The sequence below is a fragment of the Pongo abelii genome, chromosome 5 (genome assembly GCF_028885655.2).
Source record: "Pongo abelii isolate AG06213 chromosome 5, NHGRI_mPonAbe1-v2.0_pri, whole genome shotgun sequence".
Taxonomy (NCBI): domain Eukaryota; kingdom Metazoa; phylum Chordata; class Mammalia; order Primates; family Hominidae; genus Pongo; species Pongo abelii.
The window spans coordinates 6,028,861-6,047,625 of record NC_071990.2 but is presented as its reverse complement, the minus strand read 5'-3'; the positions used below and the strand labels follow the sequence as shown (position 1 = coordinate 6,047,625).

At 42.5% G+C, this 18,765-nt stretch overlaps 1 protein-coding gene across 2 annotated transcripts in view; it reads left to right on the top strand.

Annotated features, from left to right (window-relative positions):
* F13A1 (coagulation factor XIII A chain) overlaps positions 1 to 18,765 on the top strand; it is a 164,704-nt gene that overhangs the window by 143,882 nt on the left and 2,057 nt on the right. For both annotated transcript variants that reach the window (XM_024248827.3, XM_063725327.1), the window contains exon 15: positions 12,970 to 13,106. In XM_024248827.3, coding sequence (XP_024104595.3) covers positions 12,970 to 13,106 — 137 coding nt within the window. The remainder of the gene's footprint in view (positions 1 to 12,969; positions 13,107 to 18,765) is intronic.

The window sequence follows — 18,765 nt, the reverse complement described above, 5'->3', positions numbered from 1 at the left end:
AGGAGACAACAGAGGAGAAAAGGATGGAGGGAGGGGAGGGGAGGGGAAGATGGAGAGGAGAAAAAGAGGAAAGAAAAGAGGAAGGCACAGGAGGGGAGAGGAGAGAACAGAAGAGAAGAGGAAGGGACAAGGGGGAAAAAAGAGCGAGAATGGGGAGGAGAAGAGAAAAACGGGGAGAGGAGAGTAATAAGAAAACTTCAAGTTGAAATATTCCAAAGGAGGCCTAGGGAGAGGGGTCAGATAAATTGTATAAAACAAAACTCAATTAAGAGTTATTTTTTCTCCTTCCTTCCTTCCTTTCTTTCCTTTCTTTCTATTTTTATTTTAGGTTTGAGGGTACATATGAAGGTTTGTTATGTAGATAAATACGTGTCACAGGGGTTTGTTGTACATATTATTACATCACCCAGGTACTAAGCCCAGTAGTTATCTTTTCTGCTCCTCTCCCGCCTCCTATCCTCCCCACTCAAGTAGACCCCAGTGTCTGTTGTTTCCTTCTGTGTGTTCATAAGTTCTCCTCATTTAGCTCCCACTTATAAGTGAGAACATGTGGTATTATGTTTTCTGTTCCTGCATTAGTTTGTTAAGAATTATAGTCTCCATGGGTTTTTTTTCATATGCTTGTTGGCCATATCTATGTTCATGTCCCTTGCCCACTTTTTAATGGGGTTGTTTGTTTTTTTTCCTGTAAACATGTTCAAGTTCCTTATAGATGCTGGATATTGGCAACATTACCAATCATCAGAGAAATGCAAATCAAAGCCACCATGAGACACCATCTCATACCAGTCAGAATGGCTATAATTAAAAAGTCAAAAAATAACAGGTACTGGTGGGGTTGTGGAGAAAAAGGAACACTTATACATGGTTGGTGGGAGTGTAAACTAGTTCAATCATTGTGGAAAACAGTGTGGCCATTCCTGAAAGAGCTAAATACAGAACCACCATTTGACCCAGCAATCCCATTACTGAGTATATACCCAAAGGAATATAAATCATTCTATCATAAAAATACATGCACATATATGTTTACTGCAGCACTATTCACAATAGCACACACACGGAATCAACCTAAATGCCCATCAGTGGTAGACTGGACACAATGCAGCCACAGCTATAAAAAAGGATGAGGTCATGTCCTTCGCAGGAACACGAATGGAGCCAGAGGCCATTATCTTAGCAAACTAACACAGGAAGAGATAACCAAATACTGCATGTTCTCACTTATAAGTGGGAGCTAAAAGATGGGAACATGTGGATATATAGAGGGAAACAACACACACAGGGTCCTGTTGGAGGGTGGAGGGTGGGGCGGGGGAGGAGGGAGAGGATCAGGAAAAATAACGAATGGGTACTAGGTTTAATATCTTTGTGACAAAATAATCTGTACAACCCTCATGACATGAGTTTACCTATATAACAAACCTGCACATGTACCCCTGAACTTAAAATAAAAGGTTTTTTAAAAATGAGGACTTGGAAAGGGAGATAAATGCAGTAAAAGTACAAAATCACAACGGCTCAGAGGTCCAGAATTACGTAGGACATGTTTCTCTAAATTCTAAGAAAATGCTCACACCCTTTTTCAACCTCTTTGAGCCTGGATGGACACACAACTGACTGAGCCTCAAGGTTGCTGTGGGCAAATGTGCCAGGCACAGGGTGAAATTATGTGGGAGACAGAGAGGAGACCACAGCCCTTCCTGCTCAGCTCAGTCAAGAGAAGGGTTGGGACCAGCCCCTGGTGATTATGATGACAGCAGCTATGATTTATTAAGCACTACATTATTAAGCGCATCTCTTCTATGATCTTATTTAACCCTCTATACCATCCTACAAGGAGGACGTTACTATAACCCCTATTTTACTGATTAGAAAACTGAGAGGACCAGAGAAGGCAGTGCCTTGTAGCACAGTGGTCAGAACATGGGCTCTGGAACCAAATTATCTGAGTTTAAAGCTTCTTTTCTGAACATCATAACTGTGTAAACCTGGACAGATCATTTCACCTCTGTTGACTTCTGCATTCTCATCTGTAAGTCAAAAGCAATGGTAACTCTCCTCCTGGGGTCCTTGTGAGTTTTTTATGAGTCAATGGATGCCTGAGTCACAGTGCACACCTATATATGTTGGTTACTGCTATTATTGCCATTATTGCTGTTTATTAGTAACTGGCCCGTGATCACATGCCTACTGAGGGAAGGAGAGACACTTCTGGCCCAGGTCTTCCTGACTTGGAAGGCTGTGCTGGCAGCTGCTGGGCTACAATGGAACTATCACAAAAAGCAGAGGTGGTCATTGACTTCGCAGAGAGTTTTGTATTCAAGGGAGAAGAGATCACACACACTTGAGTGGTGTGGGACATCAAGAATTAAGACTGTAGAAAGATGAATGGTCCCCAATGAATGGATAAGGTCCAACCAGTAGAGATGGTTAGAGAGACCTCTTCAGATACTAGGAAGAAAATGTTAGCAAGGACTAGAGGGGAGGTGGACGGCAGTATGTAGAGCAGCGAGAAGTGAGCCTTGGCTGGGGTGGAGGCTGGGAGCAGGGATGAGTAAGGGTAACCTGAAGAAGATAGCTTGAGGCTATGTTGAGAGGAGTCTACAATTTTGGATGAGAGCTTTATCATCGACTCTCTGAACAAAGAGGCTTCAAGGGAGTTTCTAAAGTAGGAATGTAGCACGATTGTCAACTCTGCTCTCCCACAAGTCGGAGCCGCTTTTTCTTCCTCCCTTCTCTTCAAAGCCTTTGCCCAAAGCATTGTCTTCTCTGGGAAGTACCCAACTCAGCCTTGGAACTGGAGTTTCCTGAAAGCTAGTTTCTAGCTGTTCTTAACTGATTCCCCTTTAGAGCAAATCTAGGCCAATCTGGAACAATACTGGGCCCACATGTCTGAATCCAAGTCACTGTCAACCAAAGCAGGCCAATGGCTTCCTGTTTGCGCATCCCAATGGACCCAGTCGTGGATTTCACTGGTCCCTGTGGTGATAAAGATGGGGACTGGGCTCAATAGTGCTCCCAGTCAACCATTCCCAGCACCCACCATATGTGAGTCAGAGTGTGTGATCCTCACATGGAAACAGGCAGAGAGAGACAGTCATTAAACTTTAATGAGCACACGTCTCTTTCCCCATGCTATCAAAATATTTTGATGAGAAAAGAAAATTTCATTACAATCAGACAGAATTTTTCTCCGCCTTCCCATGTGTTGCTTGTTCTCTCTCTCTCTCTCTCTCTCTCACACACACACACACACCGTCTCTCTGAACTTCAGTATCCCCTTTGCAAAGTGAATACACTATGATTATACTGCTCCTCCTATTAAGTACAGTCACATATAAAACACAGCATTGGGGGGATTCACACCTGTAGCAATGTTTGTGAGAATGCATGGCCCATGTCTGGACCTAGTAGCTGTTGGTAAATGTTCTCTTTCTCCTCCGTAGTCCCATCAATGCATGGGGGTTGCTTAGGGCAGCATGTGGGCCAGTGGCATGAAGTGGGCCAGTGGCCTGAATGTGGCCCTCACCTAGTGGCATGGAATCTCTTGAATCTCTGGTCACCAGGTGTTGAGTGTATGCAGCACTCCCTGTGGAATGGGGCCTTCCTCATGCAGGGAGGCCCGCCTTGGAGATCCTGGGGTAAGGCCTGGGGGAGAGAGGAGACACTCACATGTTCCTGCAATGATCTCTACTCGGTACCTGCCATTCTAAAGCAGCTCAGGAGCCAGCCCTTGTGTGGTATTATCACGTGGAAAAAGTCCTGCAGCCTTTGCAGGATGTCAGGAAGCACTGATAGAACTAATTTTCTCATGTGAGCTAGGAACAATTTTGCTAGGAGAAAACATAACCATTTTTTATGTGTGTGATTTTTAAAGTTACAAGCATAAGCAAACAGATGTCTCCAAATTTTTCAAAAAAAAAAACTTTTAAAATGAGGACAATTGACTGTTTCCAAGAGTTTTTAAAAGTAAGCATTTGCTCTGTATTTATTTTGTCCATTAGCTGAAAGACTTTCTAGTTTTTACTTATCTCTTTATTTAGTCATTCTTGCATTCATCCATTCTTCATATAGTTATTTGGTGCCCACTCTGTAAATACACTGTAGCAAATGCCTAGAGCTTTCAAAACCATTATCAGAGAGGCGGGGGGCAGTGGCTCATACCTGTAATCCCAGCACTTTGGGAGGCCAAGGTGGGTGGATCACTTGATGTCAGGAGTTTGGAATGAACCTGACCAACATGGTGAAACCCCATTTCTACTAAAAATAAAAAATTAGCCAGGCTGTGGCTGTGCATGCCTGTAATCCCAGCTACTCAGGAAGTTGAGGCAGGAGAATCACTTGAATCCAGGAAGCAGAAGCTGCAGTGAGCCGAGATCCCGCCACTGCACTCCAGCCTGGGTGACAGAGCAAGACTCAAAAAACAAAACAAAACAAACATTATCAGAGAAAAATTCAACAGTGAGAAACATTTTCTTTCTTTCTTTCCTTTTTTTTTTTTTTTTTTTAGACGGAGTCTCACTCTGTCGCCCAGGCTATGGTGCAGTGGTGTGATCTTGGCTCACTGCAACCTTCGTCTCCTGGGTTCAAGCAATTCTCCTACCTCAGCCTCCCGAGTAGCTGGGATTACAGGCGCCCACCACCACGCCTAGCTAATTTTTGCATTTTTAGTAGAGACAGGGTTTCACCACATTGGCCAGGCTGGTCTCGAACTCCTGACCTCAGGTGATCCGCCCACCTTGGCCTCCCAAAGTGCTGGGATTACAGGCGTAAGCCACCACGCCCGGCCAACAGTGAGAACATTTTTGTTGCGTTTTTCTGAAATGGGGAAAGGTTGCTGCCACTTTCTTTCAGCACTGGCCCACCTGGAACAGCTCCAGGAGTGCAGTTGCTCTGTTTTAATCAGAGCTAACCAGCACTTACACAGAGCCTGGGGTGCTCCTCTTGCAAGGACAGTGTACATGGGGCCTGTGAAAGAGGCTTAACCCAAAATCGACTTCAACAAGCAGAATATCTACATGACCAGCACTGATTGGTGGGGCATTGTATAGATAACACAAGACCCATGGGAAGTATCACTGTTGACCCCAGAAAGGAGGCAGGGACCTTCCTCTGGACGGCTTCCCTCCAGGCCAGCACTTACCCCTGTGCAGATTGTGCCCATCTAGGGGTGGGAAGGAGACAGTGAGGGGACCCAGTCCAGCCCACTCACCAACCATCAAGCCCTCCAGCCTGGCATGGAGCCACATCCCCCCCAGAAAAGGTGGTCCCTTTTCCACTTTGCACAGTTGCACCCTGGCTCCAGCCCCATGTCCAGATCTCTTCCAACTTGGGACACTGGCTTGTTTTTTCTTAACAACCATCCTAATGTTGTGTTCTAACCAGAGCTTTTCATGAGATGCCCACAATTTTTACCAAGGTTAACAGTAGAGTCCTCTTCAGTCTCCTATGGCTCACACCCCGGAAACCCACCGGGATGGAGCAAGGAAGGGTGGGTGGCTGTGGTGGCTGCTGATCTCACTCCTCCCACATCTCATTCATACAACTTTATCCCAGAGGACACATTAAAATTGGGGAAACCACTGGGCGTGGTGGCTCACGCCTGTAATCCCAGCACTTTGGGAGGCCGAGGTGGGCAGATCACGAGGTCAGGAGATCGAGACCATCCTGGCTAACATGGTGAAACCCCGTCTCTACTAAAAGTACAAAAAATTAGCCGGGCATGGTGGTGGGCACCTGTAGTCCCCGCTACTCAGGAGGCTGAGGCAGGAGAATGGCATGAACCTGGGAGGCGGAGCTTGCAGTGAGCCGAGATCGCACCAGTGCACTCCAGCCTGGGTGACAGAGCGAGACTCCGTCTCAAAAAAAAAAAGGGGGAAACCACTTGAGATATAATGAGTGCCCCAAACAAAGTACATGACAGTGACTGGCTACACTGTGAGACTTAACTATAGTTTCATTTAGTTCTGTAAATATCACAAACTTTTCATCAAGGTGGAAAATGGGAACAAAGACTATGTGTTCTAATTATTGCTGACCTCTGACCATTTTCCCCTCCATGTCCACAACCGAGCACGTTCTCTCTCCAGCCTCCTGTGCTCTGTGGCTCCATCGCACTCTCGTCACCAAGATTCACCTCTGCCCACTCCCCACACCCTTCATCCACTCCCACACCCTTCATCCACTCCCACACCCTTCATCCACTCCCACACCCTTTATCCACTCCCACACCCTTCATCCACTCCCACACCCTTCATCCACTCCCACACCCTTTATCCACTCCCACACCCTTCATCCACTCCCACACCCTTTATCCACTCCCACACCCTTCATGGGGAGACCAGGGATGGGAACCAGGAGGTGGGCTTCTTCACCTCTCCCCTTTGTGGTTCTCTTCTCTAGTCCCTGAGAAACCGAATCCACATCATTCCCCATAGAAGACCCTATAGGTGAGGAGGTTCTCAGGGTCACCCTAGCAACGTGTTCTCCCTTTAAACCTCATATTTCGTTAATGCTAGTATGTGTCAGATGCTCTGTTGTATGATATTACATTGAATCACCCCACTAACTGCATAAGAAGCTGAGGCCCAGAGAAGTCAAGCGACTTGTCTAAGAACGCAAAGTGGCAGCCCCTGGTCTTCAGCCCCTGCATCCAGCTTGCTCTCCCTTCAGCTTGGCCTGGAATAGCACCACTATGTGCATCCCAGTCACCTCAGTTATGTCCGTGACACTGTTTCAGGTTATTTGTGGAGAAAATCAGAGCTATCTACCTGTGAGTCGTGAGGGACTCTGCGCAAGGAAAGCCTGCTTACCCCAGGGGACCCCAGGAGGGGACACCTTCAGCCCTGCTCCCATAGCTGATTCTCCATCCCCTCGTGGCTGCGTTCACAGAGGATTGTGGCCATGGGACCAAACCGTGGGTGCCCTTAGCCAGGATAGACGACCCTAGACTATGTCTATGAGTGAGCCCTCCTCATCAAAGGTGTTCATTTCCATCTCTCTCTTCAGGATAGCTGCAGAACAGTGCACATTTTAGAATGAAAATGCGGAGTCACTGGTAACCGCGGTACCTAAAACATAATTTGCTCTGTGCATTTCATGTTTGCTATTTTTTTTAATCTTAAAAAGAGACACATGTGAGAATAACCAATCTCATATTCCAGTCCTATAATCCCAGTATGTTTGGGCTACTGATTCTCTTTTTAAAAGTGGCATCTCTGTCATTTTTAAAATAGAAAATCCTAGATAGTGACTCCTATTATCATCAAGTAATATATATCAAGGCCCCAAGGCTACCTTGTCACATTTTACTCTGGCATAGAAATCTAATTCCTTCTCTATAAAGTCAAAAAGAGAGAGGTGAGTTATAGATGTTTTCTAATTTAGTTCAGGGTCAACTTATAATCCTCATCCTCAACTGATGGTTTAGTGATAACTTAAAAGGTGATGCTGCAAATGATTCTTTGGTGGATTTCAGAAAATAACGAAGCTATTCCAGCAAAAAAAAAAAGTTTCTATTTTTACCTCTCTTCTGTCAGGGATCACAGTATATGTAGTTTTAAAGATGAATGTTTTAGAGTCAGAAAGACCTGGATTTATATCCAAGTTCTGCCAGATTCCTAACTCTGTAAGCTTTTTATTTATCTTCTAAATTTCAATTTCACATAAACAGAATGGGATTAATAATCATATCTACCCCCAAGACCATAGGGCTGTAGAGAAGATTAAATAAGGTAGTGTAAGTAAAATGATGAACAGAATGCCTGCATTACTAAGTAAACACTAACTAAATAAATGTAAGTTACTTGTTATTATTGTTGTCATTAATCAGAGTCAGGATCATGTGTTGCTGAGCAAAGGCTATGGCCCCAGACTGTCTACATTTGAGTCTCTCCTACCTTACTTACTAATGGTGTGAACTTGAACAAGTTACTTAACTTCTCTGTGCCTCAGTTTCCTCATTTATAAGATGAAGACTCCTAATATTTACCTCATAGTGTTGGGAGGATTAAGTGAGTTGATAGAACTTTCGAGGGTAATGGGAACATTCTAAATCTGCTCCATCCAATACAATAGCCACCAGACACATGAGGCTATTGAGTCCTTGAAAGGTGGCCAGTGCAACTGAGGAACTGAATTTTTTACATTTCACTTAATTTTAATTAATTTAAATATAAATAGCCACAGGTGGCTAGTGGCTACTATATCAAAAAAATATAGACAGATAATATTTCCTAACCATCCTAGAAACACTAGCATTAGTTAGTAAGTGCTCATCTGAGTGTCAGCTAAAAGCAGGGTAGTGCCTGTGGTGATGAGCAGAGTTTACAAACAAGAAATTGCTTATTATCAAAAGTGATCATAGGCCAAAGGGGAGGGAAAAATACAGTTTCCAGAAATATATGCAATACATGATTGAAAGTACTTGAAATAAGAGCTGTTAGGTGCGCTAATAAATCATGTATTTCAAATTGCCAACCTCATTTATTGTTACTCTTTCTCAAACTTTTTCCTTCATTTCAGTTTCAATTTTGAATACAGTTATGTATTTTTAAAGTCTGTGCTTAGTGGAAGATATCTTGTGATTTCTAAAAAAGTAATTTCTTCCCAAAAAGTTTATATAAGAGAAAGAGAGTATGTGTGTGTTAGTAACTTTCCTGTTTACCAAAGAATCAGAGTAGCAGCTCATTATCATGAATTAGTATAAAGGACAGGAATGTCAATATCAGTAAGTGATATGTAACTTGAAAAAGCATATTACAGGTTGATTTTTTAAAACAGATATTTTAAATAGAATATTGAGAAAAACTTAAGGCCATCAAGTATATGCAAAAGCATTCGATGTCACCAAGTAAGACATATGCTTTATTCTTTTCTCTGGCCCAAGTAATGAATACTCTTCTCTAAAGTGAATACACATAAAAGTTTCTTCTTGAACTAACCTTCTGTAAATTGCCTGAAGGCTCCCTTTATTTAAGGTTTTATGAGAGCAAGAAAATGAAAAATATGACTGCGAAAATGAAATGAAAATATGACTATGCAGATATGGAATTATGCTTTCAGCAATAAGGAAAAGGGAGCTTTGCAGATTCCTAAAATAATGTGATGCAAACAGATATTTCTCCCCAAATAGTCATTGTTCTCTGCATTTTGTAGGTACCATAGCATGGTGCATCACTGAAATCAACACATAACATGAAAACACTATGTATTGGCAGCATTTTCCTCAAAAGAAGCAAGGAGAGGGAGACACCTCCAGTTACATTTCCCAAGCAGAATACAGTGATGTCGAGCTTTGGGCAGGTTTTTACATTTAGTTTGGTTTGAGTGTCTAAGGTTCATTATCATCAGTAATCAGGGACAGGAAGTTTACATTCTCAGTGCAGGAGACAAGTGTCGGAAAAGGGACACTGGTCTTTGTTAATTGCAAAAGAAACACACTACAACCAGAGAAGGGCTTCTCCTCTCACCCCTTCCCATCCTTCTCCCTGCTCCCCACTCCAGCATCAGGGAAATCTGGACAGAATTGATACACCCATGCCAGCATCTAATTACAGAGACAACAGTGGAAGCAAACTGATTAGGCATGACATATGAAATTACCTGAGAAGGTTTAATCTCCTGATCATATTCAGATCTGAAGCCTATCTATGATGGCCCAATTGCATGGGCCAGTTTCTCAAATACTAAACATTCCCTATCACTGTCATCAGTGACCTGGAAAGGTGTATTTCACTTTCCACAGCGTAGGAGGCTTCATGTAGAGCCAGTCTACTGGTATGGAAAGGGTTCTTAATCTAGGGTTCATGGGCCCCTAGAAAACCATGTATGGACTTCATAGGTCTATAGTGCATCCCCTAAAAATACATGCCTATATTGTATATATCTTGTATTTGTCACTGTGTATGTCTGTGTAGAGGAAAGATCAGTAGCTAGTATCAGATTTACTTTTGAAGGGGCTTATGCCCATCCTTATATAGCATACCATGGAGAAGACAGATGGCTCCAAAATATTTTTTCCAGAAAGAATAAAGTGATCATAGCAAACACTTTTGCCAATAATGTCTCTGTAGCAGCTCCATCTTCTTCAGTTTAGAGAGCTTTTGTAAATGCTATCTTTATATTTTTTAAATCCGAAGATGTTTTTGAAATGTTTCTTAATGCAAGAAAAAATATATTGGACACACTTGAGAATGAAATCAGGGACACCATGTAAAGTATTCTGATGTATTGCTACACCTTCAATATCTAACTTGATTGAGGCAGGGCCTCTGGGAAGAAAGTGAAAAATTCAGTCTGTCTTGCACGTGTTTTGTCTGTACCAGTGGTTTCCAACTGGAGGGCAATTTTGCTTCCTAAGGAATATTTGGCAATTGCTGGAGATACTTTTGGTTGTGATGGCTGGGGTGCGGGGCTGCTCCTGGCATGCAGTGGGTAGACACCAGGGATGTTGCTTAATATCGTGCATTGCACAGGACAGCTCTGCAACAAAGATGCATCCAGCCCAATATGTCAGTAGTGTTGATGCTGAGAAGCCCTGATCTAGATCATGATTACTGTTTTTGCCACAGCCTTCAAACCAGGCTTATCCCTCCACACCCCATGTGCCAGCCAGCCATAAAAGTAACTTCTGGTTCGTGTTCCAGTTTGCCTATTATTTAACCAGTCTCCTCCCCATTAGGCCTTATTCATTCTCAGTCTTGTCAGTGTGGCTTCAAATCCTATGCAGCTCCCACCGGGTTGAAAATCTCCCTTACTTTCCGACTGCCTTTTTTTTGGACCTCAGTACGAAACAGTTTTGGTTGTCTTGTTATTGCTGAGTTGTTGGCTTTTCCAACTCCTCTGACCTCAGAGTAGCACTCTATCTTAGAGTTCAAGATCTCCAGTTAGACAGACTTTAACTTCAATCCCACCTTGGTCATTTAGCAGCTTCAAATCCTCATTCAAGTTACCTATTTTCCTGAACCACAGTTTTCTCTTTTATAAAATGAAATGCCTGGCACCAATGATCCTGCCCTAGAAAACCTCCTTCTTCTTAAGGGAATAACTATTATTATAGTCTGATCGAGCTGATACAAATATAGCCCTTGTGTTGTGAAGCTTATGTGAGAATGTATGTGAATTATGGTTGTCAGCTGAGGCTGGTTCTTTGTAATCAACAGGGGTGCCTCAAATAAATGAATTACAGGATCCACCCATTACCAGACTGAGGATTGCTGGTTAAGTGCTGGACTCCCTGCCTGGCACACGATCCATGCTGTCTAGGTGCACCTGCCGTTGTTGCTACCATGACCATTGTCTACCCCTCTCCTAGTTCCCCTGAACCCAGCTCTCCACCACTGCCCTCCAGGAGATGAGGATTTAAATGTAACAAAGTTAGGGAGTTGGCTGAAAGTTTCATTTTTCTTGTAGACTTAAGAAATCCCATAGCCATAAATTTAGTCACAAAGCATGGCTTGATGAGTAAAGCCTAAGAGTGTATTCTTCTTTTAATTGATATATAATAATTGTACATTTTATGGGGTACATGTGATTTTTCAATTCATGCATAGTGTGCAATGATCAGATCAGGAAGATTTTATTCTTGACTGTAGCATCAGTAAGCAAGGGTCCTCTTCTCTGGGCAATGTCATTCCTCTTTACCTCCATTCTTAAAAAAGGCTCATTTCCATATATTTTCTCCCACATTATATAGTGGCTAAAGAAACATGGTATAGTAATGGCTGTGTTGTCATATGGAAGATCCAGACATCCAGCAAATTCCATTTTTGAGCCACTGACTTCATTTAATAAATATTTATTGGACATTGGTATTGAAGTACTAAGTATTGGAGTTAAAAGTGGGCTGAAATATAAGGCGAATAAGACAAACTACCCAGAGCATCGCTACCCTAAAAAGCATCAACTGTAATGCATTGAGACTTTGCCATGTGCGTTGCAATATGTTTGCCGTTTTATGAGCATTTTTCATTCCAAACCTTTCTTGCAAGGGAAGAACTATTATTCTTATCTTATTCCCAAGTTACTTAGAGCTTATAAAGATCCATTCATTTGGTATACATAGCTCCTAAACAAACAAACAAGCCTTATAGCCACCTGGCATTTTGCAGCACATTGCGTTTATGTTGAAAAAGCATATGGTTCTAAAGTATGTGGCATACAGTAAACACAGCTTAAGGTATAGTAACAATAAGAGCATTCTACCTAGATCGCCCCATAAAAGTGTCAGCCCATTTTAAAGACAAGAAAACTGAGTCTCAGAAAGCCCAAATCACCTGAGTCCCCACTGTTAATAAGTGTTGAAGCTGGCACTGAGCTCTGGCTGTCTCCTGTGGTGTTCTTCTAAATACCTGATACTTCTGAGAGTCATAATAGATAAACTCACCAATAAATAACCTTTTATTTTCCTGGACTCTGGTACTGTGGCTGTAGAAGAAAAATCTCCTTTCCTTATTTTAGTATCCAGGTTCCTCTTGTTCATCTTCAACAGTAAGGACTCCATCCTTGGCATATTTCTTGTGAATTTGTCTAAAACTAAGAAGGCACATGTGCCCTGAAGCATTTTCTACCTCTTGAACTCAGGAATCCCCTTTGTCCTGGCAGGAAACTTGATGCCTATCCAGAAGCAAAGTTCACTTGGCCGCCCTCACCGTGGAAACGTGTTGCCGCACCAAATGAACTTCCTCCTCCTGCTGTCAAAGAGCAGTCAGTGGCCACCACTATTGACCTGAGCTCTAATTAGGCTAGTTTTATAATGAGGAAAAGAGTGTGATTCTAATTAGTAAATTTCCATCTCTCTCAATAGGTATCCCCCAGTCAAAGCAATCAGCTATCCTCATCACACTGGTTCCATTGCCAAAAAAATAACTGTATCATAAAACTCTAGTAAAAGTGATGATGGTTAAGGCAACAAGAGAGCAGAACGAGGTTTTATTTGCTGCTAATGACCTGCATTCTCTCTCTTAGGTCCGTGGCACTCAGGTAGTTGGTTCTGACATGACTGTGACAGTTGAGTTTACCAACCCTTTAAAAGAAACCCTGAGAAATGTCTGGATACACCTGGATGGTCCTGGAATAACAAGACCAATGAGGAAGATGTTCCGGTAAGCCTTGGGTTGGGGAGACCGGGCAGGCAGTGCAGAGCTGTGGGAAACTTTTTCTGTGTGTGTCTTTTCCAAGCATAGATCTGCTCCCCAATGAAAATGTCTTGGAAGCTGCCTCCTCCTTGCTGACCATTTCTGTAGGGCATGGAGTAAAACTAGGGTTGGTTTGACCAGCACTTTCATCATTTAATCCTTAAAGACACCCTATGATGTAGATACTGCTATTATCTCCCTTCTGTAGCTGAGGAATTTGAGGCTTTGAGAGGTTGACTGGTTGAGTCTTCAGTTACACAGTTTATGAAAACAGAGCCAAGATTCAGACTCAGGCTGGTGAATTCCAGAACCCGAGTTTGAACCACTTTGCTGTACTACTTACTCATGTATGGATTCTTCTCATCTTTATTGAGCTCCTACCATGTGTCAGATATTATGCTGAGAGATGCCCCCTTTTCATGGGTGATTTGTCTCCATCCTCACCTCACAGATTTTACCATCCCAATCAGTGTCTACAACTGTTGGATTCAGGTTTTTTTTTTAGTTGAGCCTAAAGAGTTCTAGATGGTTCCCCATTCAGGGGACCAAAGACAACCCCAGGTTCTGTAATGATATGAATGAAACTCAGCCTCTTCCACACACAGCCGCCTTCAAATTGTGCTTGACGGGTCTCAGTTTCTGTGACTTCCACTAACAAAGAGTGTGACCCAACAAGATAACCCATTCCATGGTCAGGTAGCTCTAATGGTAAAGAAACATGTTTTTCTACCATTTGATCCTATCAGTGATCCTAATTCTGCCATCTGGACTGACAGAAAGTAAGGCCCATCTCTCTTCCATCTGATGGTTTGCAAATGTTTGCAAACAGCTGTCTCATCTTCCTTGAATCTTTTCTACCTGGGGACAAATATCTATCCTGACTTTATTTCTCTCTCCTCTAACGTGGTTTCAGCTCTCTCTCTCTCTCCCACACATTCCAATTTGTCACTACTCCTCTTAAAGTGTGACACCCAGAATGGATCCCAATCTTTGAGGTTTGTTACTTTCATTTCTACCACAAATAAGTCCTTGTCAGCATCAATCAATCTAGCACATTTCCTGTGGAGTGACCTTCTGAGGCATAGAAAGGGAGGTAGAGGACTTTGGAAACTGCCTCATGACCAGATACATTAAGAATTTTCCTGACACCCTTTATGGAAGCGACCCCACTCTGGAATCTGTGGGATAAATGCAAGGCCTCACTTATACCCTCTGGGGCACCTTTATTGCCCATAAAGGGCTCTCTGCATTTCTTTCAAATTACAATGCTCATAGCTTCTGCATCTCATCATTTAAGAAATGCCTTATTGCAGATGCAATAAACAACAGAGAAAATAATCTGAGTGCTTTTGAAACAATGCAAGCACAAAACATAGCAACCTTCCTGTGCTAATAGGAAAGTTGCAGGAAAAAAAAGAAGTAAATTAGTAATCAACCCCAGCTAGACAGAGAGGTCAACAGCCATACCCCTGCTTTCGTCAGAAACGACAGTCTCACTCACCCATTCTCGCACCTTCCCACTCGAATCAGATGCAAGAATCGTTCAAGCAAAGTGAAACACGTTTCCTCTTCCATACAGCCCCCTGCTGTATCCAATTTTTTCCTTCCCAGACAGTAACCCCACAAGCTTTATCTGAGTATACTGGAACCTCCTCTATCTTTATACCTTGGCTATGCCCCCAGAATTCTACCTTGGTCAAGGCCAACACATGAAAAAAGACACTGTGTGTCTTAGACAAAACAGGAATTATCACACAGTGCAATGACCCACTATTTGGGAGGTCTCAGGCTCAAAATAGGTTAAATCTCCAGACGGTTTGTTATTGTTAATGTCTGACATTGGGGTGGAGCAAAGTGGAGTGAATCGGGAGAAAGGATGGATAAGGCCAGTCCCTTCATGGACACAGATGTCCTGCCCACACACTGGCTTCAGGTACTGTTAGTAGTTACTGCAACACGTAAATCTAGGCAGACAAGTAGACAGACAGACAGCTACCTGCTCTTAGTTTGAGCTGCTGTAACAGAAAAGCCATAGACTGGGTGGCTTATACAACAAACATTTATATCTCACACTTCTGGAGCCTGGGAAGTCCGAGAACAAGGTGCCGACCAATTCGGTTCCTGATGAGGGCCCTCTTCCCAGCTTGCAGATGGCTGTCTTTTCACTGTGTCCTCACATGGGGCAGAGAGAGGGAGGGCAAGTTCTCTTCTTCGAAGGGCACTAGTCCCATCATGAGCCCCACCCGTATGACCTATTCTAATTTAATTACCTCCCCAAAGCTCCATCGCTAAATGGTATCACACTGGAGTTTGGGTTTCAACAAATGAATGTGTGAGGAGCACAAACATTTAGTCCATAACAGTCCTCAATCTTTCTTTTTAAGTTTTTTTTACTGACACATTGTAATTGTACATATTTATGTGGGGCAATTTGATGTTTCGGTACATATATATGTTGTATAATGATCAAATTGGAGTATTTAGTGTATCCATCACCCCATGCATTTATCATTTCTTTGTGATGAGAACATTCAAAAGCCTGTCTTCTAACTCTTTGGTAATATACAATAACTACTGTTAATCATAGTTACCTTATCATGCAACAGTACACCAGAACTTATTCCTCCTATTTAATTGTCACTTTGTTCTCATTGGCCAACCTCTTCCCATCTTCCCTTTCATGTTCTCCTCCTCAGTCTCTGGTAACCACTGTTCTACTCTTTGCTTCTATGGTATCAACTTAAAAAAATTTTTTTTTTAGTGTCTACATGTGAGTGAAATCATGTAGTATTTGTCTTTCCATGTCGGGTTTATTTCACTTACCATGATGCTCTTCCTCCAGGTCTAATTCATGTTGTTACAAATGGCAGGATTTTATTCTTTTTTATGGCTGAATAGTTATAGAAACCCAGATTCAGGGTGAAATATCTCCCAGGCAAGAGAAGCTTTATTTCTCAGAGACAGTCAAAACTTGGGCTAAAAATCATGACATAGAAAACATTTGTTATCTAAGATGGGCTTACAACTTGGAGCAAGTGCCACTTTCTCTGTTTACTCCTCACTCCAGCACACACCTTCACAACCAAGACCTGAGCCAGTCCGTGCCCACTTCCATATGGTCAGATAATTAGAAACACTCCACTGTGCCCTATGTTGCCAAGATCTGATCTAGGAGCGCCAGATCCATGTAACAACTTGGACGCCTAGAAAGTGCAATTCCACAAAACCAAAATCCTTTGCAAGACCGTATTTCTTTTTAGAATACAGCTCTTAAATAGTTTGGGAATCACCACCCCCACTCATTCACCCACACCCTGCCAGATGTGGTGTCTAGAAGGCAGGGGTTATTGAGCCCAAAGCAGAGGGCCTGGAAGGTGAGGAGCTGGTAAACAGGGAATTGGAGCCAGGAACAAAGAAGGCGGTGCTGTGTCTCACCCCTCACTCACTGTGAGCCAACTCTTCTCTGAAATGGTTTATCTTCCTGCTCTTCCCCTACTGCCTCCGGCCCATCTCAGATGTGCAGAGGTTCCACCTCCATAGACTCTTAACTTTCTGCACTTGATGCTTCCAGAGCATCAAATAATTTATCTTCCAGATTTATTTTGCTCTTTAGAAAATGATCCAGTTCAATACGTTATTTCAAGAGAAAAATTCCTCCACTTTGTGATTTGGGCTTAAACTTTAAGTTTCTCAAATAGGACAGAAGCTAAGGGCTGGACGCACAGAGGACAAACCATGGGCAGTTGCAGTTTATTGTAATAATAGTCTCATTTGCCTGCGTGCATTCAAGATGATAAATGGCCGGTATCTCCTGATGGCTCAGCACATTACTGAGAATCATTTATCACAACATCCACCCCCAGAAAATAAGATTACTCCAACATTGCTCCACTTACCAAAATGATTTTTTCTCTCTGTTATGAATTTATCTGTATGTAAAATAGCATGCATATGTATCTTCATGTATGAGTATTTTCATGTATGAGTTTTTTCATATGTACACTTCATTATGCCAGATGCTTTTATGAGTAAGAGAAAATGGTAAGAGGGGGCTAAATATTTAGCTTCTATTTGAGGTGGTTATCTGCAGTACATGGTCGCAGGTCAGGTCCTTAACCAGGGCCACTGTTTCACACAGTGCTTCTGACTGATCACTTGGGGGAACCAGAGGTGAGAGAATGAATGGATACAGGTAACAATAGCACAGCTGTTCAGAAATAAATATCCCAAACTTATATTGGTATTGAATTGAGCACTGTGAATTGAGGATTGAGAATTTTCTCTCTGCATACAGGCAGGAGAAACTTTCCTAAATAATTTTGCAAAGAGTTCAATGAATCTTCCATGAACACTTGCAGGACACTCTTGTTACTAAGTCAAAAAGTTATCTTTCCTGCTTGAGAAATAAAACCTATGAAAAAGTAAGCACAATGGTCAGAAAAAGCCTTTTCTTCTTTTCTTTTTTTATTTCTGTAGGTTTTTGGGGAACAGTTGGTGTTTGGTTACATGAATAAGTTCTTTGGTGGTGGTTTCTGAGACATTTGGTCACCCATCACCTAAGCAGTATATACTGTACCCGATTTGTAGTCTTTTATCCCTCCCACCTTTCCCCTGAGTCCCCAAAGACCATTGCATCATTGTTATGCCTTTGCATCCTCATAGCTTAGCTCCAGCTTATGAGTGAGAACATAGGATGTTTGGTTTTCCATTCCTGAGTTACTTCACTTAGAATACTGGTCTCCAGTTTCATCCAGGTCACTGTGAATTCCATTGTTTCATTCCTTTTTATGGCTGAGTAGTATTCCATGGTATATGCATACCACAATTTCTTTATTCACTCGTTGATGGGCATTTGGGCTGCTTCCATATTTTTGCAATTGCACATTGTGCTGCTATAAATATGTGTGTGCAAATATCTTAGAAAAAGCCTTTTCTTATAGAACATATGGTGTACACTTTTATGAAGTGCAATGAAGAGGAGCAGAAAGAGTATGAATATGGGACTCAGAAAAACCCAGGTTCAAATTTCATCTCTGCCCATTTACCAATTATGTGATCTTGAAAAAGGGACTTCACTGGTTACCTTCCATTTTTCTTGATCATAAAATCTACTGAATAGTATCTGCCTCAAAGAACCGTCACACATAAAACCTGAATATAATCTCCCAAGGTTTATAGGGGAGGCTATATGTGAAGCACCCCAGAGAACACTAAATCTCACCAACCCTGATTAGTCTCAGTCTGCACTGATGTGGGCTTGTTCATGACACTCAGGAAGACTTCAGGGCAAAGACTGGGAGGAAGAGGAGAACACCAGAACCATTAAAGGCTATGTCATTAGCTGGATACATTAGGGCATTGGCAACAAATGGTAGCAGAAAGTTGCATAGGTGGAGGGGCCCAATTTGGTGGTTGAAATAGGAATTTGAATTACAGAACATGAAGATTCTCAAAGTCAAATGGCAGCAGGCAGGGCTATATTCCAGATGCTGAGCCTGGGAACAAGGTCTATCCCAAGGGAGTTGGCAAAAGCTAATTTGAGTGTCAGGGCCTCAGCAAAGGCAGCTGGGGGATTCACATAGGACTCTAATCCCGGGAGGAGACTAGTGGCAAAAACTGAGCTGAG